This window comes from Paralichthys olivaceus, chromosome 1 (assembly GCF_024713975.1).
Source record: "Paralichthys olivaceus isolate ysfri-2021 chromosome 1, ASM2471397v2, whole genome shotgun sequence".
Taxonomy (NCBI): domain Eukaryota; kingdom Metazoa; phylum Chordata; class Actinopteri; order Pleuronectiformes; family Paralichthyidae; genus Paralichthys; species Paralichthys olivaceus.
In genome coordinates this window covers 4,306,808-4,326,229 of record NC_091093.1, presented here as the reverse complement: position 1 = coordinate 4,326,229, position 19,422 = coordinate 4,306,808, and the positions used below count along the sequence as shown (strand labels likewise).

Sequence of the window (19,422 nt, the reverse complement as noted above, 5' to 3'; positions counted from 1 at the left end):
CATGTTTATGCATGTGTGTCAGCCTGAGCCGGTGTGTATGTGTGTGTGTGTGTGTCTTAGAAGGCCATTTGGACTGGCTAAGACATCTGCTCCATCATACGTCAGGGGCCTGGTGTGACATCTGGGGAATATACTGTATCCTGCCTTGCAACATTACACACAATTTACTGCTAAAGGTCATTATGTACCCGTTAATCCACTTTTAATTGATATCAGCGCAAACAGCACAACCTCCCAGCCACATGACAGATCGCTGCCACCACAAAACCAGGAAATTGCTATTTGGGAGTTAAAAATAGATAGGTAAACTTTTTTTTTGCTGTTGTCTGCTTCACTTTGTTGTATTACGTTGGACACTTGTTTCCAGAGGAAGGTGAAGGACAGCTGGGTAAGAAGAGCACCACTGTGGCTTTCTTAGCTTTGACTTGAAAAAATAGAGCTTGTAACACATCATTTTCCTCTGGGGCCTGCTTCTGTTGCATGTACTTATTTCATCTGTCTTTGTGGGAAGTGTGACAGAAACAAGTTAAATACATTGCAACCTGTACAGAGGTGCTATTAAAGTGACTTGGCTAGATATGACACACTTGATGAATTTCCATTTGGCCACAAGGATGAGAAAAGAAAAGCTCATAATATTTAACTAAATAATATAATTGTGTGTCTCACGGATGTGTTTAAAACAACTATGGAGCTCAGTGGTATATAAGAATATTCTATATGGAATGGAAAAAAAGTGGGGATACAAGTATGTAAGGAAGGAGATACTCTTTGAATGAGGAGGAAAGAGAGGAAGGAGGGGCACAGGAGTGAGAGGAATGGGGGTGGGAGACCACAGGTCCCTCTTGATTTATCCTGATTACAAGGTTAGGTTAAGGTTAAGTGACATGGGCAAGTCCTGCCTCTCCTCTTTCTCATCCTCCCTCCCTTTGTCTCACGCTCTCATCGTTTAAAGGTGAGCAGGGACTCTTATTGGTTATGCAGCCCTGCCTGAAGTTATGTGTGGCTATTGTCAAGAGCGAAGACCTTTTTATTTTTTACACACAGCTGCTTACTGCTAAATAGTGCCTTGTCCAGAAGGGGACAATCTGGGCCTCTAATTGCTGTCACTGAAGCCTAGATTCATTATGTGACTTTCCCATTAAAATGTGAGCATTAATTTGTATAATGAAATATCACCCTCTGCAGTGTGTTCATTAGCTGTGGCCCCACACTGTAGTGCCACAGCAGCACAATGTTAGCTACCTAGAAAACTGTGGTTAATTTTGCTAATGGATATTTTCCCACTCACTGTTCAAGAGGAAATTAATACTGTAACATTAGCTCTTTAACTTTTGGAGAAATTTAAATTCACTTCATTCCTTTCAAGCTGGTGTTAGTCGCTCATTAATCTCCATGTTGTGTTGCACAATGCTGCCTCGACCGGCTTGGTAGGCAATTCCATTGTGTCACTCACATTGCATTAAGATGAAGGGGAGCTCGGCTGTCATCTGTGCATTTCCCTGCATTGTCACCAGAGCACAGAGAGGATCTTTAGCTGCTGTAAAAGTCATCTTGTGGATGTAATCAGGATGTCACAGTGGAGCTGGTATGATTAGGTTATGGGAATGATTTAAAGGCCACATGTTGGGGATGTATCAAGCTGTTCCTCTCTGCACGTGGAGAAGACTATGCTGAACCTGTGCTTGGATGGGCTCCCATCCAAAGATACATTCCTTTCCAAAAGACAACATACTTCCTAACCTTTCTCACTTTAGCTGCCAGCTGCAGAGGGCTCCACGTTAAGCATTTTATTTTACTGTATCTCTGAGATATATGAATGTAAAATGCAGTATACTGTGAGGACTCACCTCCACAGGCCTGCTTGTCTGTGTGTGTTTTGCCAAATGAGCTAACGCCAGGCCTGGGCCGAGGTTTCTGCTTTCTCCATAATAAAATATGGCCCTCACGGGTATCCTTACTGTACTACTCAAAGCAGACATAACTCAGTTCTCTCACCACCAGATAACAGATGCTTCACGAAAACCACCACCATCTCTATCACAGCCCGGCTGTGACCTGGATGTACTATTTAACATAGGGATCTTAATTATGGTGGTATACACCAGATGTCTTATCATGCTATAGCGTACAGCTTTCCTCTAATTCCTTTCCAGATTTGAGGTACAGTATGTGTCTCTTATTAAGCAAAGCAAAAAGGGGGTTACAGTACTGGTGGTCTCGCGTTCTGCCTTTCAAGTGCATGCATGGAGAAGGAAGAGAGGGGGAAAAAAGCAAAGGAGACAGAGAAGGAGAATAAAAAGAAAAACGGGCTTTGATTTTCCCAGCTGTAAGGGATTTCCATTTTCAGTTGTGAGCGTTTAGCCTCGACGTCTCTACTGGCACCCAAGGATTACTTTGCAGTGAAGTGTAGAAACTAACGAAAAAGGTCAGGACGGTCAAACTCAGCTTTTCAAGAACATCTTGAGGAACTAAGGAGTAAAAATGTTTGATAGATTTAAGAAGACGCTTTTCTAAGTCGTGAGTCTTTTTTTCCCCTGTATCATATGATTATGTTTAGTTTCGTGCTTCTTTTTTACTTAACATTACACTGTATAGTATCAATGCAGGACAGAAATAATACAGAAACTATTAAGACATTTCCACTTGTTAAATCATTTACATGTAAGTTACAGGTATTAAGCTGCAGTCCTCTCCAGGTGATCCTTGTAATCTGTAGGTAAGTATCTTAATTCCTTACTTAAAGATGCATCGACTGAACAAATGGCTTTTACTGTTCTGTTACTGGTCCTCTCACCATGTGGATATCCTGCATTTTAACATCCGACATTTTCCCAACCAAACAATTAATGATTGATGAATTGTTCAAGTAGGTTATGAAGCAAAAATGACATAATTCTAAGGTTGTACCTTGAACAGGTATCGTCTTTGGCTTTAGAAAATTCAGATACCAAATGTTAAATACATATTTCTATATGTATATTCTGGCACTTATTTAACAGCCCAGTATCGGAAATTACATCCATATTGGATGATTCTCCACCTCCGATGCTGGTGTTCAGTGCCGTAGCAGGAAGTAGTGTGCCCTTTATGTAGTGACGCAGAAAGTAAATCTGTGAAAGTCAGGGTGGTGGAGTAGTGTATTGTCTCACCCTATACCTCAGCCCTATTTATTTTCCATAACTGAGATCTTTTCTTAACCTTGACGACACTGTAATAGATTTGTTCCGTTCTCCAGCGCTGAGACTACAAGGTGTTTAAATATCACAATTCACTTTTTTTCCAGTTTGGAATTCAGACCTTCTGCGAGGTGGGGGAATCTCCTCATGAACATACACTTCACACATCAGGCCCACCAGCTACAAGCAGGTGTCCTTGTTGTAAAGTGTCCTCTGTGTGGTCTAATTGTGACTCTAACCTGAATAGTCAGTGGGGCGTTTGTACCTTGCAGAGGGTTAGAACCCTGGCTAAAGTCCACATCATTACTCTGAATGTATCCTTAACCTCAACTGGAAACGACCGGCGGACAGGTTATCGCAGAAGTGCCCGGACCTCGGGCTAGTGTAAGTGTGCGGGCAGAGAGTACACAGCTCAGAGGGTTCGGACGCGTGACTGAGAAATAAAACTGGATCTATTAGGGACATCATCTCACGCATATCCCTAAACTGTGGACAGGCTGGCTTTGTTTTGGCTTTAAAAGTTATTGAGAGTTAGCGAGTGTGAAATTGCCCTCTGAGTGATGTCATCGGAGGACACTGAACCCTTGTTGTGTTAATTAGAGCTCAATGAAATGATGAGTATGAACAAAAAAGAGAATAACAATGGCCCAAAGCCTCAGTGAGGGACACAGTTACAAACTGTACAGTATATTCCTTCCCATGAATTGTTTTATTTGTCAGTATGTGAGTCAGTTTGAAGAAAACGTGATGCAATCAAAAATCTGACAACACTGCACTGAAAAATATTTGCAGGATTATATCTCAGCATAAACTGTGCTATGTACAGTACATGTGATTTGGAAAATATAATCATTTGTGCATAAACATTTTGTGAGGTAAGTAGATTTCTTCCCTTTTCTGTTTGACATGCAAAAATGCATTTTAACATATTAGTTTTTAGTTTGGCATAAAATAAATCCAGATTAAGGGTTTCCCAGAGACAAGTAACGTAGTATTCATCAATTACAAAATTAGTTTACAATCAAATAATCTGCATCGTATCCATCATTTTAGTGGCAGATTGAATCAAATATCGGATTAGGCCAATATTCATAAACCAATATGTCAGTCTAACCCAGAAGGAATGTCAGCACAAGTAGTAAATTAAATTTTGCATGACGTACAATAAATGTTTAATTGTTGGAGAAATGCAGTTTCTGCTTGGAATTGGCCTGGGGAAGTGAGATCCTGGGACATACTGACCTGTGTGTATCCGCAGGTGAACTTTGAGATGGTGGGAGGTCCGGAACGACTTGCCACAGTAGGCGCAGTCCTTGGAGGATGAGGCCAGACTCCGCTCGCGATGCTGGGGCAGAGGCGGCTGAATACTTCCCGCTGCCTTCCCCAAGTCCTCCCCAACATCTGGAGCACACGCACACAAAGACAGCACAAGGAGGGAGAGACAAATGGAAGGTGTGTTGAGTGCCACTTCAAACCAGCCCTCCACACATCACAACACAACACGTTTTCTTTTCTTTTTTTCCCCCCCTCTGTCTGTCTCTCATTGTCCCTCGTTTTCCTTGCTCAAATGTGCGAACGCCACACAAAGTCAAACACATCAAACAGGTTCACGGGCCGCGCTATTTTCCTCGCTGACAGAACGCTGACAGTTCATAAGCTTTTCAGTTTCTTTAGAAACACCATAGTCCTGAGATACACCCCCCCACCTCCACCCCCCCAACTCAAACACACCCTCCCTCAACACCACCACCTGCACCGCCGCCTCTCCTGCCTCCTCCTGTTTTGCTTTTTTTATCCTTGCTATCATCATCATTCCTATTAAGCACATGCAAGATTGCCGTGAAAATTAACAATACAAAATACGACAGAAAGAAAGAAAGAAGGAAAAAAAGAGAGAGAGATAAATTGGGCTATGTCAGCATCGCAGGATCTCCTCGCACCTCTTCCTGCGACCTGATTTTGACAGGTAGTTGTCAGAGATATGATAGGGTGATAACGGTTTTGACCCCGCCCTCTGCCACATCCTCCGCTCACCAGAAAAAAAGAAAAGAAAAACGATGATGCACAGTTTAGTGCTGCAGCAGTCTGTTATCAACACAATCACCTTCTGAATGTGTATCTAGAGATGAGTGGCAACAACCTGGGAATGTGTTGACAGCAGCATAATCTGAGGTGAGGGTGTCATCATCAGATTGTACACACTGGCCTTGTTGTACTAAAGGTTAAGAGCCTGTGATGTGCTGACAGGCATGAAAAAGTGCGTGGGAGCGTAGAGTTTTAAGGCCTGAGCCGCACAATTAAGTTCAAAGCACGTAAAGGAAGAAACAAAAAAGAAGAATCTTGAAAGAAACAATAAGCAATACATCACAGATGTTTGATATAGCTTGTATCTTGAAGCTGTTCATTTAAAAATATCTAATTCCAGTAGTGTTTGATGGACGTTACTGTGCAGGAGGTTCATCCTCCATTCACGCAGTGCAGAACTGTCAAGACAGATTTACGCATTTAAAAGCAAAGTCGTTTTTGGTGCATTCGTCTTTTCTGAGTGCAGGCTGCCACTTCAATGTCAACATTTATTCATACGAAATATGCACTGGCCGAACCAGCAAGTTGTATGAACTTTGTGGTCGTGCGCCGCAGTGACACTGATCTCTTCTTTGCTGAGGTTGAACAAAAGAAGCGTACAGACACAACCAGTCTGGCTATGTTTCCTTCATACACAATAGGTAGAGTCTGTGGTAAAAAAAAAAAATGTCAGTATGTGCTCGACCCAAATATGCACATATGCAGTTGAAAATGTTATTTACTTTCCAATCTGGCACATGATGTGGTGCGTGCGCAGAGAGGAGGGGCGGCAGCCAGAGAGAAAGAAAGAGAATCAACATCGAGCAACCCACTTAGGCAACCATGCCGCACAATAAGGAACATTTTTTAACAGTAGCCTAATCTTTTCTCTTTTCTGTCGCTCCCCACCCCATTCCACCCTCCTCTCACTTGGGGGAGTCAAATAAGGTTTACAGAATGGAAAGACCCAAGTCAGCAAGTCCCCCTCCACACTGACACTAGACACACAACTCCATTCAGCAGTGCTGCTATCAGGCTGAAGGCCATTTATCACAAGTGAAACTGAAAGGCAACCGAAATGTAAGTCTGTGACAATACGCAGACACTAAATACCAGCTGCTTCTGCTTGGGCTTGGCAAATGTGTGGTTTAATTCTGAGGGGAAAGAAGCTGGGAGACAGGTTTTTAAAAGCAGATGTTAAACTGTGGAGCTTGCTTTTCACATAAATTTAGACAATACGCGACAGTGCAGAGAGCAGGAGAAGTGGAAAGAGAGGATGGGGTAGATCGAAAGCGTGTGGAATGGAAAAAAAATCCTACACAGACTTTGTCCATTATTTCCATCAGTACATACAGGGACTGAGGATTGTCCAAAAAATAGACTAAATGACAGCTAATAAAATTTGTGGGGTTGTTAAAGGGGAAAATCAAAAAATAGCAGAATGTTTCATTTTATCTACTTAAATCAACTCAAGTTGCCATGACTTCCAGGAAATTTGATACTTGATGCAAATTACACTCAATGCAAATTTCAGGTAAAATATCCCAGGTGAAAATATAATTTCCTGCATAACGTGAACATCACCAACACCACCCTCCTGCTCTTTTTCATTTTCATTTGCATGACTTCCTGCAGACAGAAAATAAATAAAACTGAAAACAATTCCCCCAGTGCGTGGTCCAGGACTGCACCATACTGTAGCCATAGTCGCCTCCTCATAAACATATTTTGAGCGGTCTACTGTACAGATCCCCTTTTGGCAAAGATTCCCCAGATCGTGTAACAGACACTGGCCCACCTGCCCACCCCAGATGGGGATAAAATTAAAAAATCCAAAACACAGATTAGAAGCAGGACAAACACCAGACCACACTTCCGAACACACACACACACACACACACACACACACACACAAAAGCTCTGCATGTCTCTCTCTCTCTCTCTCTCTCACACACACACACACACACACCCATCCTTGTGTGTCAGGGTTAATAGTGCTCCTGTAAGAGGAAGACACACTACTGAGAGGATGAGAGTGTGCTCTCCTGGCATATAACAGCCCTTCAATAATAAATGGGCTTCACACATTCCTACACACACGCACTTCACACTACAAAGACAAGTAAAACTCAACTTTTTGTGTGCGCCTCCCTGCTTTCCTAACATCTGTGCATACGTGCGACAAGAGTGGATGCACACGCACGCCCACAGGTGCACACATGCGCAAAGAACGCCATGCGCGGGCACGAGCTGGGCGTCCAGCACGCTTGTCTTTAATCAGCTGACTGATCCGCAGCTTTTAATGTGGCTGTTCCAATTACTGTAAAAGTCATCCTGCTTCATATAACCACAAATATTGACACTTTATTGCACAACACATTTATGACATTTTGAAGGTCACCCTGTGCGTTAGGCATCATCCCTCACAGCTGGGTGTGTGATGTGGGGAGAGACTCTGTTGACACCCAGCCGTAACTATCCTCTGAGTATTGATTTTCGTCCCCTGTCTTCCATCTCTTTTTTTTTTTTTTTTTTTTATGCAAAGAAGATTCACTGTAGGAGACGCAGCATTAAAGTGATTGTCACAGGTGAGCCTTTGGCTTTTCATATACAAGCCTGTAAAGGCCAGCTTCTATTACTCTTCCACTTTGCTCAAATATTATACAATTAGACCATGGATCATTTTTATGTTGACAGCATTGGCACGTGTACACATATTCAATGATCAGTACCATCCAGTGTGTATCATTGTCTCCAGCTGAAGACTTTGTCATTGAAAATAGAAGAGCATCCTTGCTTTTTCCTATTTTTCCTGTAACTCTTCTTCCTTATATCACAGGCAAAAAAAACTCGGTCTAGAATTATTTGATATTTAATATTTGACATTTAATAAAAGATCAGTATTTACCAGGCTGTGCATCTCTCTTATCTAAATTTGTTGCGAGTGTCAGAGGGCCCTACGGAGTTGACATGTTTTATTTCAGACAGACCTCATTTTCTGGCATTAATCCCCCAATAGATCATAATCCATATCAAGAATAAAACCACTCATCTTTTAATTAAACATTCAAGCCACCACTACTTCTTTTTTATTCTCCCAAATTCTCCCATCAAGCTCAAACATTCAAACTGTTTTAATCTATCGTCCATGAACATCTCTCGCCTCTAACCCAGGAAAAACATGACAAAACGCAGAACTGTGACTGTGCTAGTACAAGAATATCACAGGGGGCGGGGGGAGAAATACATGTATAATTCAACTGTATCTGATCTGAGACCAGCTCCTCTCCCCTCTGCCTTTACTGGTGTCGCGGCGGCATAATGGAACATGCCAGAACAAAGGCTCTGAGATCAGATTGGAGCAGAGTTGAGCAGGCCATCTGGGAGGCAGGCTGAGTATCAGTCACTCTGCCTGCTGTCTGCTGCACTCACACTCATGTACACACACACTTCCCCTCTGACTAACAGTGTGCAAGAGTGCAACTGTGTGTTACATGTGTGTGTGTGTGTGTGTGTGTGTGTGTGTGGGTTTGTGTGTGTGTGTGTAAAACACCTTACTCCCTTCCATCGTCACCAGGATCTTGCAACGAAAAAATTAAACGATGCATCGCCACCAGGGCAGCTTCAATGTTGATTTAACAAATTCATATATTGTAAATTGATATGGAATTTATATATATTTCATAAAATATATCAACTTATCATCATAACATGGTCCACATATACATGAGACCGAGTGTGTGTGTGTGTGTGTGAGTGTTAGGACAGTGAAAAGGGACAGTTACAGGAGAGCCTTGTTTGTGTAAGTTCAGATACAGAATAGTGTGTGTGTGTGTGTGTGTGTGTGTGTGTGTGTGTGTGCCTTCCTTTGGGATGGGGCATGCTGCCTACTCCTTTACAGCAACCACACCCATTTCCCATTAATGGAGGATGAAAAAAAAGGGAAAAAAATCATCAACAACAACAGCAAAAATAAACAGCAAAGTCAATGATTGTGTGTGTGTGTATATATATATATATATATATATATATATATATATATATATATATATATATGGTGCCAGGGGTGTTGGGGGTGTGTGTGTGTGTGTGTGTGGTGTTTGCCAGTCCTTAATGGTGCTCTTTCAATCACACTTTGCACTCTAAACGTTCTGTGGTTTTGATTAGTATGATATCACTTTCAGGAAATAAAACTGGAGGGGAAAAAAAAGCACATCAGTCATAAAAACACAAGATGTTTTGCGTCTTGCTCAGCCATTATTCTAATGCGTCACGTGACTCCCGTCGAAGCCCAGCGGCCTCTCCCCGTAGTCAAATAACTGACTGGGGGCAGGAGGGGGTGGGGGTGGTGGTGGCGGTGGGGAGGGCTTGACGGAAACAGTTTGAAAAGGGGAAAGATATTAAGAGAGATTGGGTGAGAGGGAGGGCGGGAGGGGAAAGAGAGAAAGAGTAAAATGTGATGACATCATTTGAAAGGCATTAGGCTTTTAAAAATGCGCCCGGGGGGACTTGATTTCCTTACACCAGAGCAACACAACACCATCCGGCCTGATGCTCGCTTGCTCCCCCGCTCTCTCTCTCTCTCTCTCTCTCCCTCACTCTCTCCCTCTGTCTCAAACACACAACACACACAGATACACACCTCCCAGCACCCCATTCCCCTCTCGTTCTTTTTTTGATTTGGACCACTGCCATCTTTGTGAGCGTCTGGTTCATGCGAGTTAATCAATTTGAGGTTTAGTTACACTGCTGATGCTAGCATTCTAGCCACTGCTAGAACGTAATCTGAACTCGCAGAATTTATTAACCAAACACCAATTATCATTAAACACCACTGCATTATCCCCCTCCTTTTACTACCTGACAAGGACTACTTAATGAAATTTCAGATTAAAGTTATTTGGTCCATGATTTATGGGCATTGAGAAAGTCCTAATGCAAGGCTCTCTGAGTGTGCAGATGCTTTTGGTTTTTTATTTATTTATTTTTTTCTTTCACCAGGGATATGAGAAGTCTCTGAGGTATTACAACAACCAGGTCTAGACCAAGAAGAAGAAGGAGAACGGGGGGGGGGGGGGGGGGGGGGGACAACTGTGCTCCAAATTCTACACAGCATCCTCTCCTCATACTTGCTGTTTTATTACTGACCCTGTCAAGCAACAGAGATAAGACCAAAAACAAAATAAATTGTTAGAACAAAACAAGGGAAAATAAAATCAAGAAAAATCTAAATGAAGGAAATGCAAGTTGTTGTTTACCCCCGCAATGTTTGTGAGATGAAAACAGCAGCAGAATGTGTTACATATAAGGCGGTGGGGTAAACAGGGGCACCAGATGTTCTTTGATGTTAATAATGGCATTTATTATTAATATTAATTAGACCGCATTCAGCAATACATTTGGGCCATTTCCAAGTCAATTAAGCAAAATGGCAGTCGGGAGATGTTGAAACGACATTTTAAGGCAGGTGTTCAGCAATCCCCTAATAAAACATTTTTGCAGCTCCCGAAAAACAACCCATTCTGAGGCAAATTTTATTTATTTTCTCTTTGTTAACTCTTCCTCTGTATTTCTCTCCTCTGTTGCAGTTGCGACCATATCTAAAAAAAAAAACATACTGAGGATCGGCTCTCGATTTAATGTGCATTATCTAATTAAAATATACAATATGTGGGGATTCTGATAATGCACACATGCTGTGTCCACAGTCCACCCAGATTAAGGGGTTAATTCAGATATGAAATTATGATTATGACCATCATGATGATACTAAACAGAATATTTTGAGGATTACTGACCGCAGTTTTCCATATGACTGCTTCATGAAGGGTGTGCATGCTTGAGAACGACCCAAACAAATGTTCTTTTTGTATCTCCTCGGCCCAATCCACCAAGTCGAGTATGCCAATACACATGCACCAGGACACAAGGTTCTGAGTGCCATCGTCACCAGCAGATACGAGTCTGAACCAATCTAATTAGACAAGCCAGAGGCCTCACACTGGGGGGTGTCTTGTCTATATACACAAATAATCCCTGGCTATATGTGTAAGGATAAAAAAACACCTTATCTAAAGCTCTATTTGGTTTAATCTAGACCTCTGAATGGGAACCTGCCACACCTCTCGGACCAAGTGTGTGCCTGTGTGTGTGTGTGTGTGTGTGTGTGCCCAGAGCCCTGCTGTTGGCAGCAGGCCCTTTCTATTCAAAGCTGGTGGAGGCAGCAGCCTTACAATGGTACATTAGCAATCTGTGCGTTCATTTATCAGTGTGTGCGATGTGGACTCTCTGTTCATGGCGCGCTGCACTTTTCATGGCTGAAAATTAATGAACAAGCCTCCCCTCGCAACAAACATGCACCTGTGCTGCAGAGATGCTAATCACAAACATTTATATTTATTAGCGGACGCCCGTATTAAAACTGGAGTTGTGGAGGAGAGGGGGAAAAAAGGAGAGGATGGGAAAACCTGTTTAATGAAAGGGTGGTAGTTTAGTTTGTGCGGAATTGTGTTGAAGCCATTTGTTTGAAGCACTTGCTTGAGTCTAAGGGTGGTGTTTGTTCGAGTGCATGATATCCATTCAGGGACTGTGATCTTCATGCTGTGAAGATTATTTCTCCAAAACTATCAGGTGAAGGGCACTGCTGCAAAAGGAGGCAGCGTTAAGTAGCAGCTGATGCTTCGCAAAACACGTCGAAATGATTCAATTTCTGAAGGAACCAAGCCTCGGTCCCTCATCAATACACAGGTGGACATGATGGACAGTCTTGACGAATGCCTCCTCTGTTTAGGATGCTCCTTCTTTTCTCCATCCCTCTCTTTCCACTTCTCTCACTCTCATCTCTCACCCCATCCCTCCTCCTCGTCCTCTCTGCTCACATGCTGACAGAAGGTGGCTCTCTCCCTCAGTAAAGGCTATGCCTCTGCCCAGCTAGGGGAGGAAGAGGAATGGTGGCTGGCACCGGCCCACCTTTGTTCCCCCCCTCCTCCTCCTCAAGTCTGTTTCAGGCTTCAAAGAGCATTGGAAAAAGACATACACACAAACACACACACATGCACATACACGTGCACATACAAATGGAGGAGCACTGATGTCTCACTAACTTTATCATTCTAGCAGGGTGATCATAGCCTCGTTGAGAGGCTGTGGATGATGCTCGAGGGTGCATGAGTGTGTGTGCGCGTTTGTTTGCATTCGTGTGTGTGTGTGCACATTTATGTGTGTGTGTTGTCCACAGTCTGCATGACAGCACAAAAGGCAGATGGGGACAGAGGTGGGTGTCTTTTAGGACATGAAGACAAGTGCAGTTACTAATGTGTTTGTCTGTGCATTTGTATACACACATACACACACACACACTTGCCAATGTGTGTGTGTGTGTGCTTGAATGTGTTGTGCTATAATAATTAGGGTGTATATTCATCATGCCCCCTCTCAGTCTGTGTTGGCAGGAAGTGGTGTGGTTACCATTAGTGAAGGATGACTAGGTTGCTGTGTCTTTTACTGGGATACTGCTGGCCTTCTATTGATAGATAAAGGGAAGGAAAGGAAATTAAAGGAAAAAAAATAGGAAGGTGAACCAACAAAATTAGACAACAGATGTAAGAAGGAAAAGGACATAGATGTTATATCATGACAGAACAGCAGAGTGTAGGGAATGAAAAAAAGAGATTGAGGAAAATGTAAGGACAAATGAAGTAAAAAGGTGGAACAAGATGAGAAAGGATGAAAGCATTGAAAAGGAAATGCAAGATGCGACAGGATAAAGGGTAAGAAAAGGAAACACAACTTAGGGGAAGGAGACAATGGGGGAAAGGAAAAAGCAGAAATAGAAAAGAAATGGAAAACTGAAATAATATGCAAAAAGCAACAACACTTAAGATGTTCAGGATATTGGCAAAAGAAAGGAATATAACTGAATTGTAAGAGAACAGGAAAGGGCCACGCTATCAACTCCTCTCCAGGTCGTGGACATGTATAAAGTTTCACCTTAAGACGACAGCCTCATTGTTGCACTGCCCCTTTAACATTGAATAAAAGAAGGACTCCTCCCTAAGCTGCCATTGATTTCCTATTCATTCATGTGCATGTTAAATCAACAGTAAGCACAATAGTCCAATCATAAAACTCAGCTACAGTACTTCCACGTCTCTCCCACGCTCAATCCACCTGGCACTGGTCAGAGTCTTTACAGTACGTGGCATCAATGCTCTGCACTGCGCAGCCATTAGTGGCGTTATTCTCCATCAATGAAAATGAATCAATTAAGCCTCATTAAGGGTGCATATTAAGGTGGAGTAATTATCTGGTGGCGAATGCACAGTGATCGATAGCTCTGGAGCATAAATGTGCACTTAAAGACATACAGTATATTACCACAAGAGGCAATGAACACTTTTAACAAGGCCACTGTGAGGGGGAGCTAAAGTGGGTAAATCTGCTTCATGTCGCGCATACATATTGCGCGTCTGTGTGTGCATGTATGTGTGTGTGCACGTGTGTGTGTGTGTGTGGGCAAGAAAGACAGACTATTGCTCCCACCATAGCCTGGTCAGGCTGTAAATCCAGAGACCAAGGACACGTCCCGTTTTCCTCTTCTATGAACTTGTCCAGTGTCTTGGAAAATGAAATAAAAAGATTTATACTGTGGCTGCAAACATCCGTCCTCGGTGTATGTATGACAACGAGCACAAGAGATAGAGCCACACTTTAAAAATAAACGAGAGAAAGGCCCCGATTTTAGTGAGAGCAGGGAAGTTTTTAAATGCTGGAGGCCTTCACCCTCTGGCCACCAGCATATAAACACACAAACCCACACACACACACACACATTTACATGCACACAGAGTACCGTGCACACACACAATCCCATGCATAACGCCTATTAAAGAGCACGCTCTGTCCCAGTCGCATAATTTTAATTTGTTATGAAGGTCATTGACAGAAAGTAATAATCACCATTGGGGATCTAACAATTTGCCATTTCAGAACACTGAGGCACTGATGACTCAACTATTAATAGACTGAAGCGCACCCACACCCACCCACCCTTGCCCCCTGTCCTCTTAAATGACTAAAAACAATTCCCTTCACCCCCCCCACCCCACACACACACACACACACACACATACCGCCTAGAAATGTATCATTTGTTATGTGGAGGGATATAGTATGACATTTGGGGACAAATTAATGGGAAGCCTTAAAGAAACCTGCCGAAGGGGGTATCTCCTGGAAAGAGATTTACACTGTTTGAAAAAAAAAAAGTAAAGCGGACAGCTTTTGAATTCCTCTTGTTTCTTGCTCTGTGCTTCAACAGCGATGTGTTGTGCCCAAGAAGACGGCAGGGCTGCCTGCACTGAGCTGATGAATTGTTAAGCATTTTTCCCCCCTTTTTTTTTTTTTTTTACAAACAACACGCAAGAGAGACACAATGACAAGTTTATTATAGACCAACTCATTTATTCTCTGCTTTAGCATCACCCAAGCCATTCAGACATATGTGTCTGGCATTTGTCGCCAAACAAATAAGTCCGAGCTTAAGCTATTTTTATCTAGCGCAAGAGCGTTTGTTCTTTTTAAGTGATCGTCAGCGTTTGGGCCGAATAGAATGGGAGCTGGAATCCTTTATCTTTCAGAGGCTCAACAACTCAAGACTAATTACAAATTAATCTGGATCTGGATATCTGCAATAAGAGGGCCCCAATAAGAACTTGTGGTGTGCTAAGAGGGTCTATCTGTTATATATTTATAGGGGAGCTCAACGCATGAAGAGGGAGAGGCAGGCCGCAGATGCAGGCGGCCAAAACCCAAAAGAGAGTAGCACATAATTGCCTGCTTTTCCATATCCAAGCAGCCACATCAAGGCTGAGGATTGCGGATATTAATAATTGATCAATAGCTTGATAGGGAGGCACGTGCTCAAGTTTTAGCGGTGGAAGTTTGATGGCCGTTTTAGGTCTCTCCTTGGGGTCTCAAGCACTGTTGCTACTTGTGGGGAAGGTCAAGTGAACTCATCGCTATAAATCAAACACTATTGTCCTGAACTTCAGGAGGTCATATGAATATGATCTGTTGTGCATTATGATTTTCAAATTGTGTTCCTCGTGTGTGTTTTGTAGTTTTTTTAAGAGCCTGAAGGATCATTTTTGTAATAAATGTCCGCAGAATTAATTAAGGAGCAATGAGCGTGCAGTTTAAAGGACCAACGCTTCAATAAATGAGACTAAAAAACAACCCCATAGGTCATCTGTATTACAACCTATTGTTACTTTTTATTGGTAGGCGACCTTAAGCAGTTGTAATGATTATGAGAGGAGCAAAGAGAAAAGTTAGGTAACATGGTATTCAGAGCGAGTCGGCAAACAATAGCACTTTCATAAGCTCTTTGTTTCTTGTGTGAAACTAATAATTAGTTGTTTTTTTTCTCTGTGATGGTTCCACAAACTTAATCCAGAATTAATTATTGTAACTATGATGACAAATCTCATCTAACATTAAGAAAGTACTTATTTAACCTAAACTACAATAGTTTTTGTGCAAAAAAGAGATTTTAGGCAGTGTGTTGTGCTTATGATGATGCTGCACACACTATAAAGTAGCTTTGCATATTATACTATACATCACAAAAAATATTGCTTAATGTGAAGCAAATAGTCTGAGCATGCTGACCATTATATTTCATATAAGTGGGTGTAACTAAGTTTAGGAGAGCAAGCTTGCACTAATTTAGCTGCTACTTGAGGCAGCTGTTAAAGTGCCTCTTAAATTGGGATCTTATCCCTGGTTTAGTGTAGTTACTGGTGGTAAAGGCAAATGTGGTTAAACACTACAGGTCAGAGAATTCTGGGAGCAGCAAAACAAATATTGCCAGCACAATTTGTGTCTTAATAAAGAAGTCAGAGAATACTTGGCTTTTTTCCATCATTCTGTGAGCAACTGTAATTGTATGCTGCAGACGGCGTGAGTCTGTGAACAGCAGGACGTAGTGAAAGGAGCTGGTTACCTCTCTGAGAAGTTGGAGGTGTGCAGCCTGTCTCCTGCAGCTCTTCATTAAACAGCTCTCTGTGGCTGCTCCTGACTCTGCTATTACTCCCTGCAGTACTTCAAACTGATCTGCTCGCAGGAAATGCTCAGATTGACCGTTGTCTTGTTTGTAGACAATAGTGCCAGTGGAAGTGCTGAGCTCCCCGATGAGCACATTACATTTCCTGTAACGACTTCATAATAAGAGTGAACTTTTTTTGCCGGCTAAATTGTGTTGATGTGAAGCTCTAACAGAAACTTAATAAAGCATTCTTTCTGGGGATGTTGCTGCAAATGTCAAAACTTTGACATTGCTATTTTAAGGTCACAATAAACCTAAAATGAACCAGAGGCAGATTCAATAAGTTCCATGGCTGGTACCAGACATTATTAAGATGCTCATCAGGCAACTGTTGTTTATCTCTGAGAATTTACGAGACTGTCACTGTTCCAAAGATTTTAGAAAACGTAAGAAGAAAAACAAGTAGATGAGCAGCCTCAGTAAAAATGTTCATGCACCAGATGCAACAGGTGTGGCCACTCTTTTTCTGGTGGGTGTTGAAAACCTGGCTACACCAAACGGATTAAACACCAACACTTCAGATCAGAAAATAACTCCTGGAATGTAGTGATCATCTGACTTGAGACTGTCGTGGGTGCTAGTTAACTTCCTGCTGGGGAAATGAGCTTTGATTTGCTGCCTTGTAGCCGGGGTATGTCGTTCTCTATTACTCACTCTGTCTCTTCAGCTCATGTACTCTGTTCTCCCCCCGGTCCCATGGTAGGGAACCTCTGGGCACCTTGACTGTCGTTTAACTGCTTGTGGCACGAGGCAGCTGAGGAAATGGGTCATTAAATCCAACGAGCTGGGGCCAGCCCCCCCAGTGCCCCAGATCTGTTTCCAGTCAGATCGCCTTCTTTTACAGGAGAGACAGAAAGGGGCTCAGCACAAAGCAGACATTAGTGTCGTTGCAGCCCGATGCTACTAATAGTAGCACCTCACAAGGACTGGTGCATTTCTTCATCTCTACGACCTTATCCCAAAGGTATCTTAGAGGAAAAGATCATCCCTGTCCCTCTGTGAATTTCAGAGAAAATTCACTCCACACCTGCTTTCATGCACAGTCCCTAAAAATACTTGGTCAAGTGCATACTCGTATTTCTTTACTATGAGTAATACGCCCAAATCAATTGCTGCTGAACATATACAAAGTGTATAGTGCTATCCAAAGTTTGTATTCAATTTTAAACTCATATAATTAGAATATTCGGGTACACAGGGGAAAATGTTTCGGTTTATTGTTCTGTTGATGAGCTGTGCATGAGAAGAATCTCAGATGTCACTCAGCACACACCCAGCACAGCCTCTGGGGCTGGTGACGTTAATGTGTTTGTCAGTTCAGAAGTAAATATCTCAACAACTTAGCAACTGCCATGACATTTTATACATGTGTTTCATGGTCCCCAGAGGATGGAGCCCGAAGACTTTGGTGATCCCCTTGTTTTCCTCTAGCACCAACAACAGTTTGACATGAGTGAGGCAGAGTGAATCTGCGGGGCTAAGAGTGTCGTCTCCTCAATTCTTTTTTACTAGTAATTCTCAGGTTTGCACTACATTCAATGCAATGTGTTTAGTTAAATATTCATACTCAGGGATCATCTAGAAAGTGTAATGAAAAGCAGTAAGCGAACACTTGTTTAGTGAAAAATGCAAGGTTATTGCTTTTGAAGTCATTATTGTAAAGAGTCCCTGTAGTAAGAGGCTCTAGTACGTTACTGTGTCCTTCCTAATGTATCACACGGCTGATTTGTCCTGATGGTTTCCAACCCAGTGATAAGAAGGTGGCTCAGACCTCCAAAATTTCACAGGAGTTTTCACTCATAAAGAAAACTCTGATCATTTCTGCTGCAAATCTTAGTCACAATTTGACTAAAAAACAAAAACTGATATATTTTGGTTGGATCTCTGTCATTTTTGAAGGCTGCATAATCTCATCAAAAGAAAAGGGCAGGCATTTTGCAGGAAGGTAAATACTTCAAATGTTACCATGGGGAGTTTCTTCGATTTGTCCTTTAGGAAGGTGATAACGTGTGATACACCGTGCCCTCCCTTCTTCCTGTTCCCTCCTCCTCTCAGTCATCGCCCCCAGAAAACTCCTCTCCCATTCTCCCTTTTCTTCTTCTGTCATTGTAAAATGCAGGACCAGCAATGTGGAGAAAAAAACACTACACACACTTGTTGCCCGGACTTTATCTCTACATTATTCTCACCGCTCCTTCCGTTCATTTCAGAGAATAAGATAAATGAACGACGTACATTTCGTGCACCTGTCCTCCCCTCCCCACCTTCCTCTTCCCCTAACGATAAGGGATTTCATTAACGTGAGAATGCTTGGGCTCAAAGAAACATAATTGCTTCAGTGTTGTTGTCCTCTCTGCTGCCGACGCCCTAATTTCCTCCTCGCCTTACTCCTGACTGTTAAGTGATCATTATATCAGCACAGGGGATGGTCCAAGGGTAAAATATTGACAAACTGTGGTCATGTTCATACAACACATTGATGAGAGGTGTGTCTTTGTGTGTGGTTAAGGAGGTGGAAATATTATACATCTCTATATATATTATTTAAGAAGAGTGAAGACAGGAGAAAGAGGGGATAATGGATGGGACGTATGAAAGACGAGTGAAGACGAGTGAGGACACAAAGTGACATAATCAATCGAGAAAGATCACAGAGTCTGGTAATAATTTAAACACCCTGATCTGACACCAACAGCCCCACCCCCCCATCCCTGTTGGATATCTGTATGTTAAAGATACATAATTTTTTGACTTGCCATTTACACAGCATTGCACCTGAAAGCCAGGCAGCATAATAGACAGTTTAAAATGTCAGGGAACTAAGTAAGTAAGAGAGACGGGTCGACCGGCAGAATCTTAATTAGTGGAGCTCTGTCTAATGGCGATGGCTTTCTAGACGTGCTGATGATAGGAGGAGTGTCTAGCAGGAACACACACACACACAAGTATTGGTGCAGACACAAATACATATGTGTACATTTTTTGTCATACTGTTGCTCGACCAGATAAATCTGTACATGAGCACACAGACGTGAACGCATTTATAGGAGCGCAAAGAAATGCACAGGACAA

General features: G+C 42.4%; 1 protein-coding gene across 7 annotated transcripts in view; it reads right to left on the bottom strand.

Moving 5' to 3' along the window:
- Positions 1-19,422, bottom strand: part of znf536 (zinc finger protein 536) — a 214,707-nt gene that overhangs the window by 67,758 nt on the left and 127,527 nt on the right. For all 7 annotated transcript variants that reach the window (XM_069530698.1, XM_069530742.1, XM_069530660.1 and 4 more), the window contains one exon: positions 4,422-4,580. In XM_069530698.1, the coding sequence (XP_069386799.1) occupies positions 4,422-4,580 (159 nt within the window). The remainder of the gene's footprint in view (positions 1-4,421; positions 4,581-19,422) is intronic.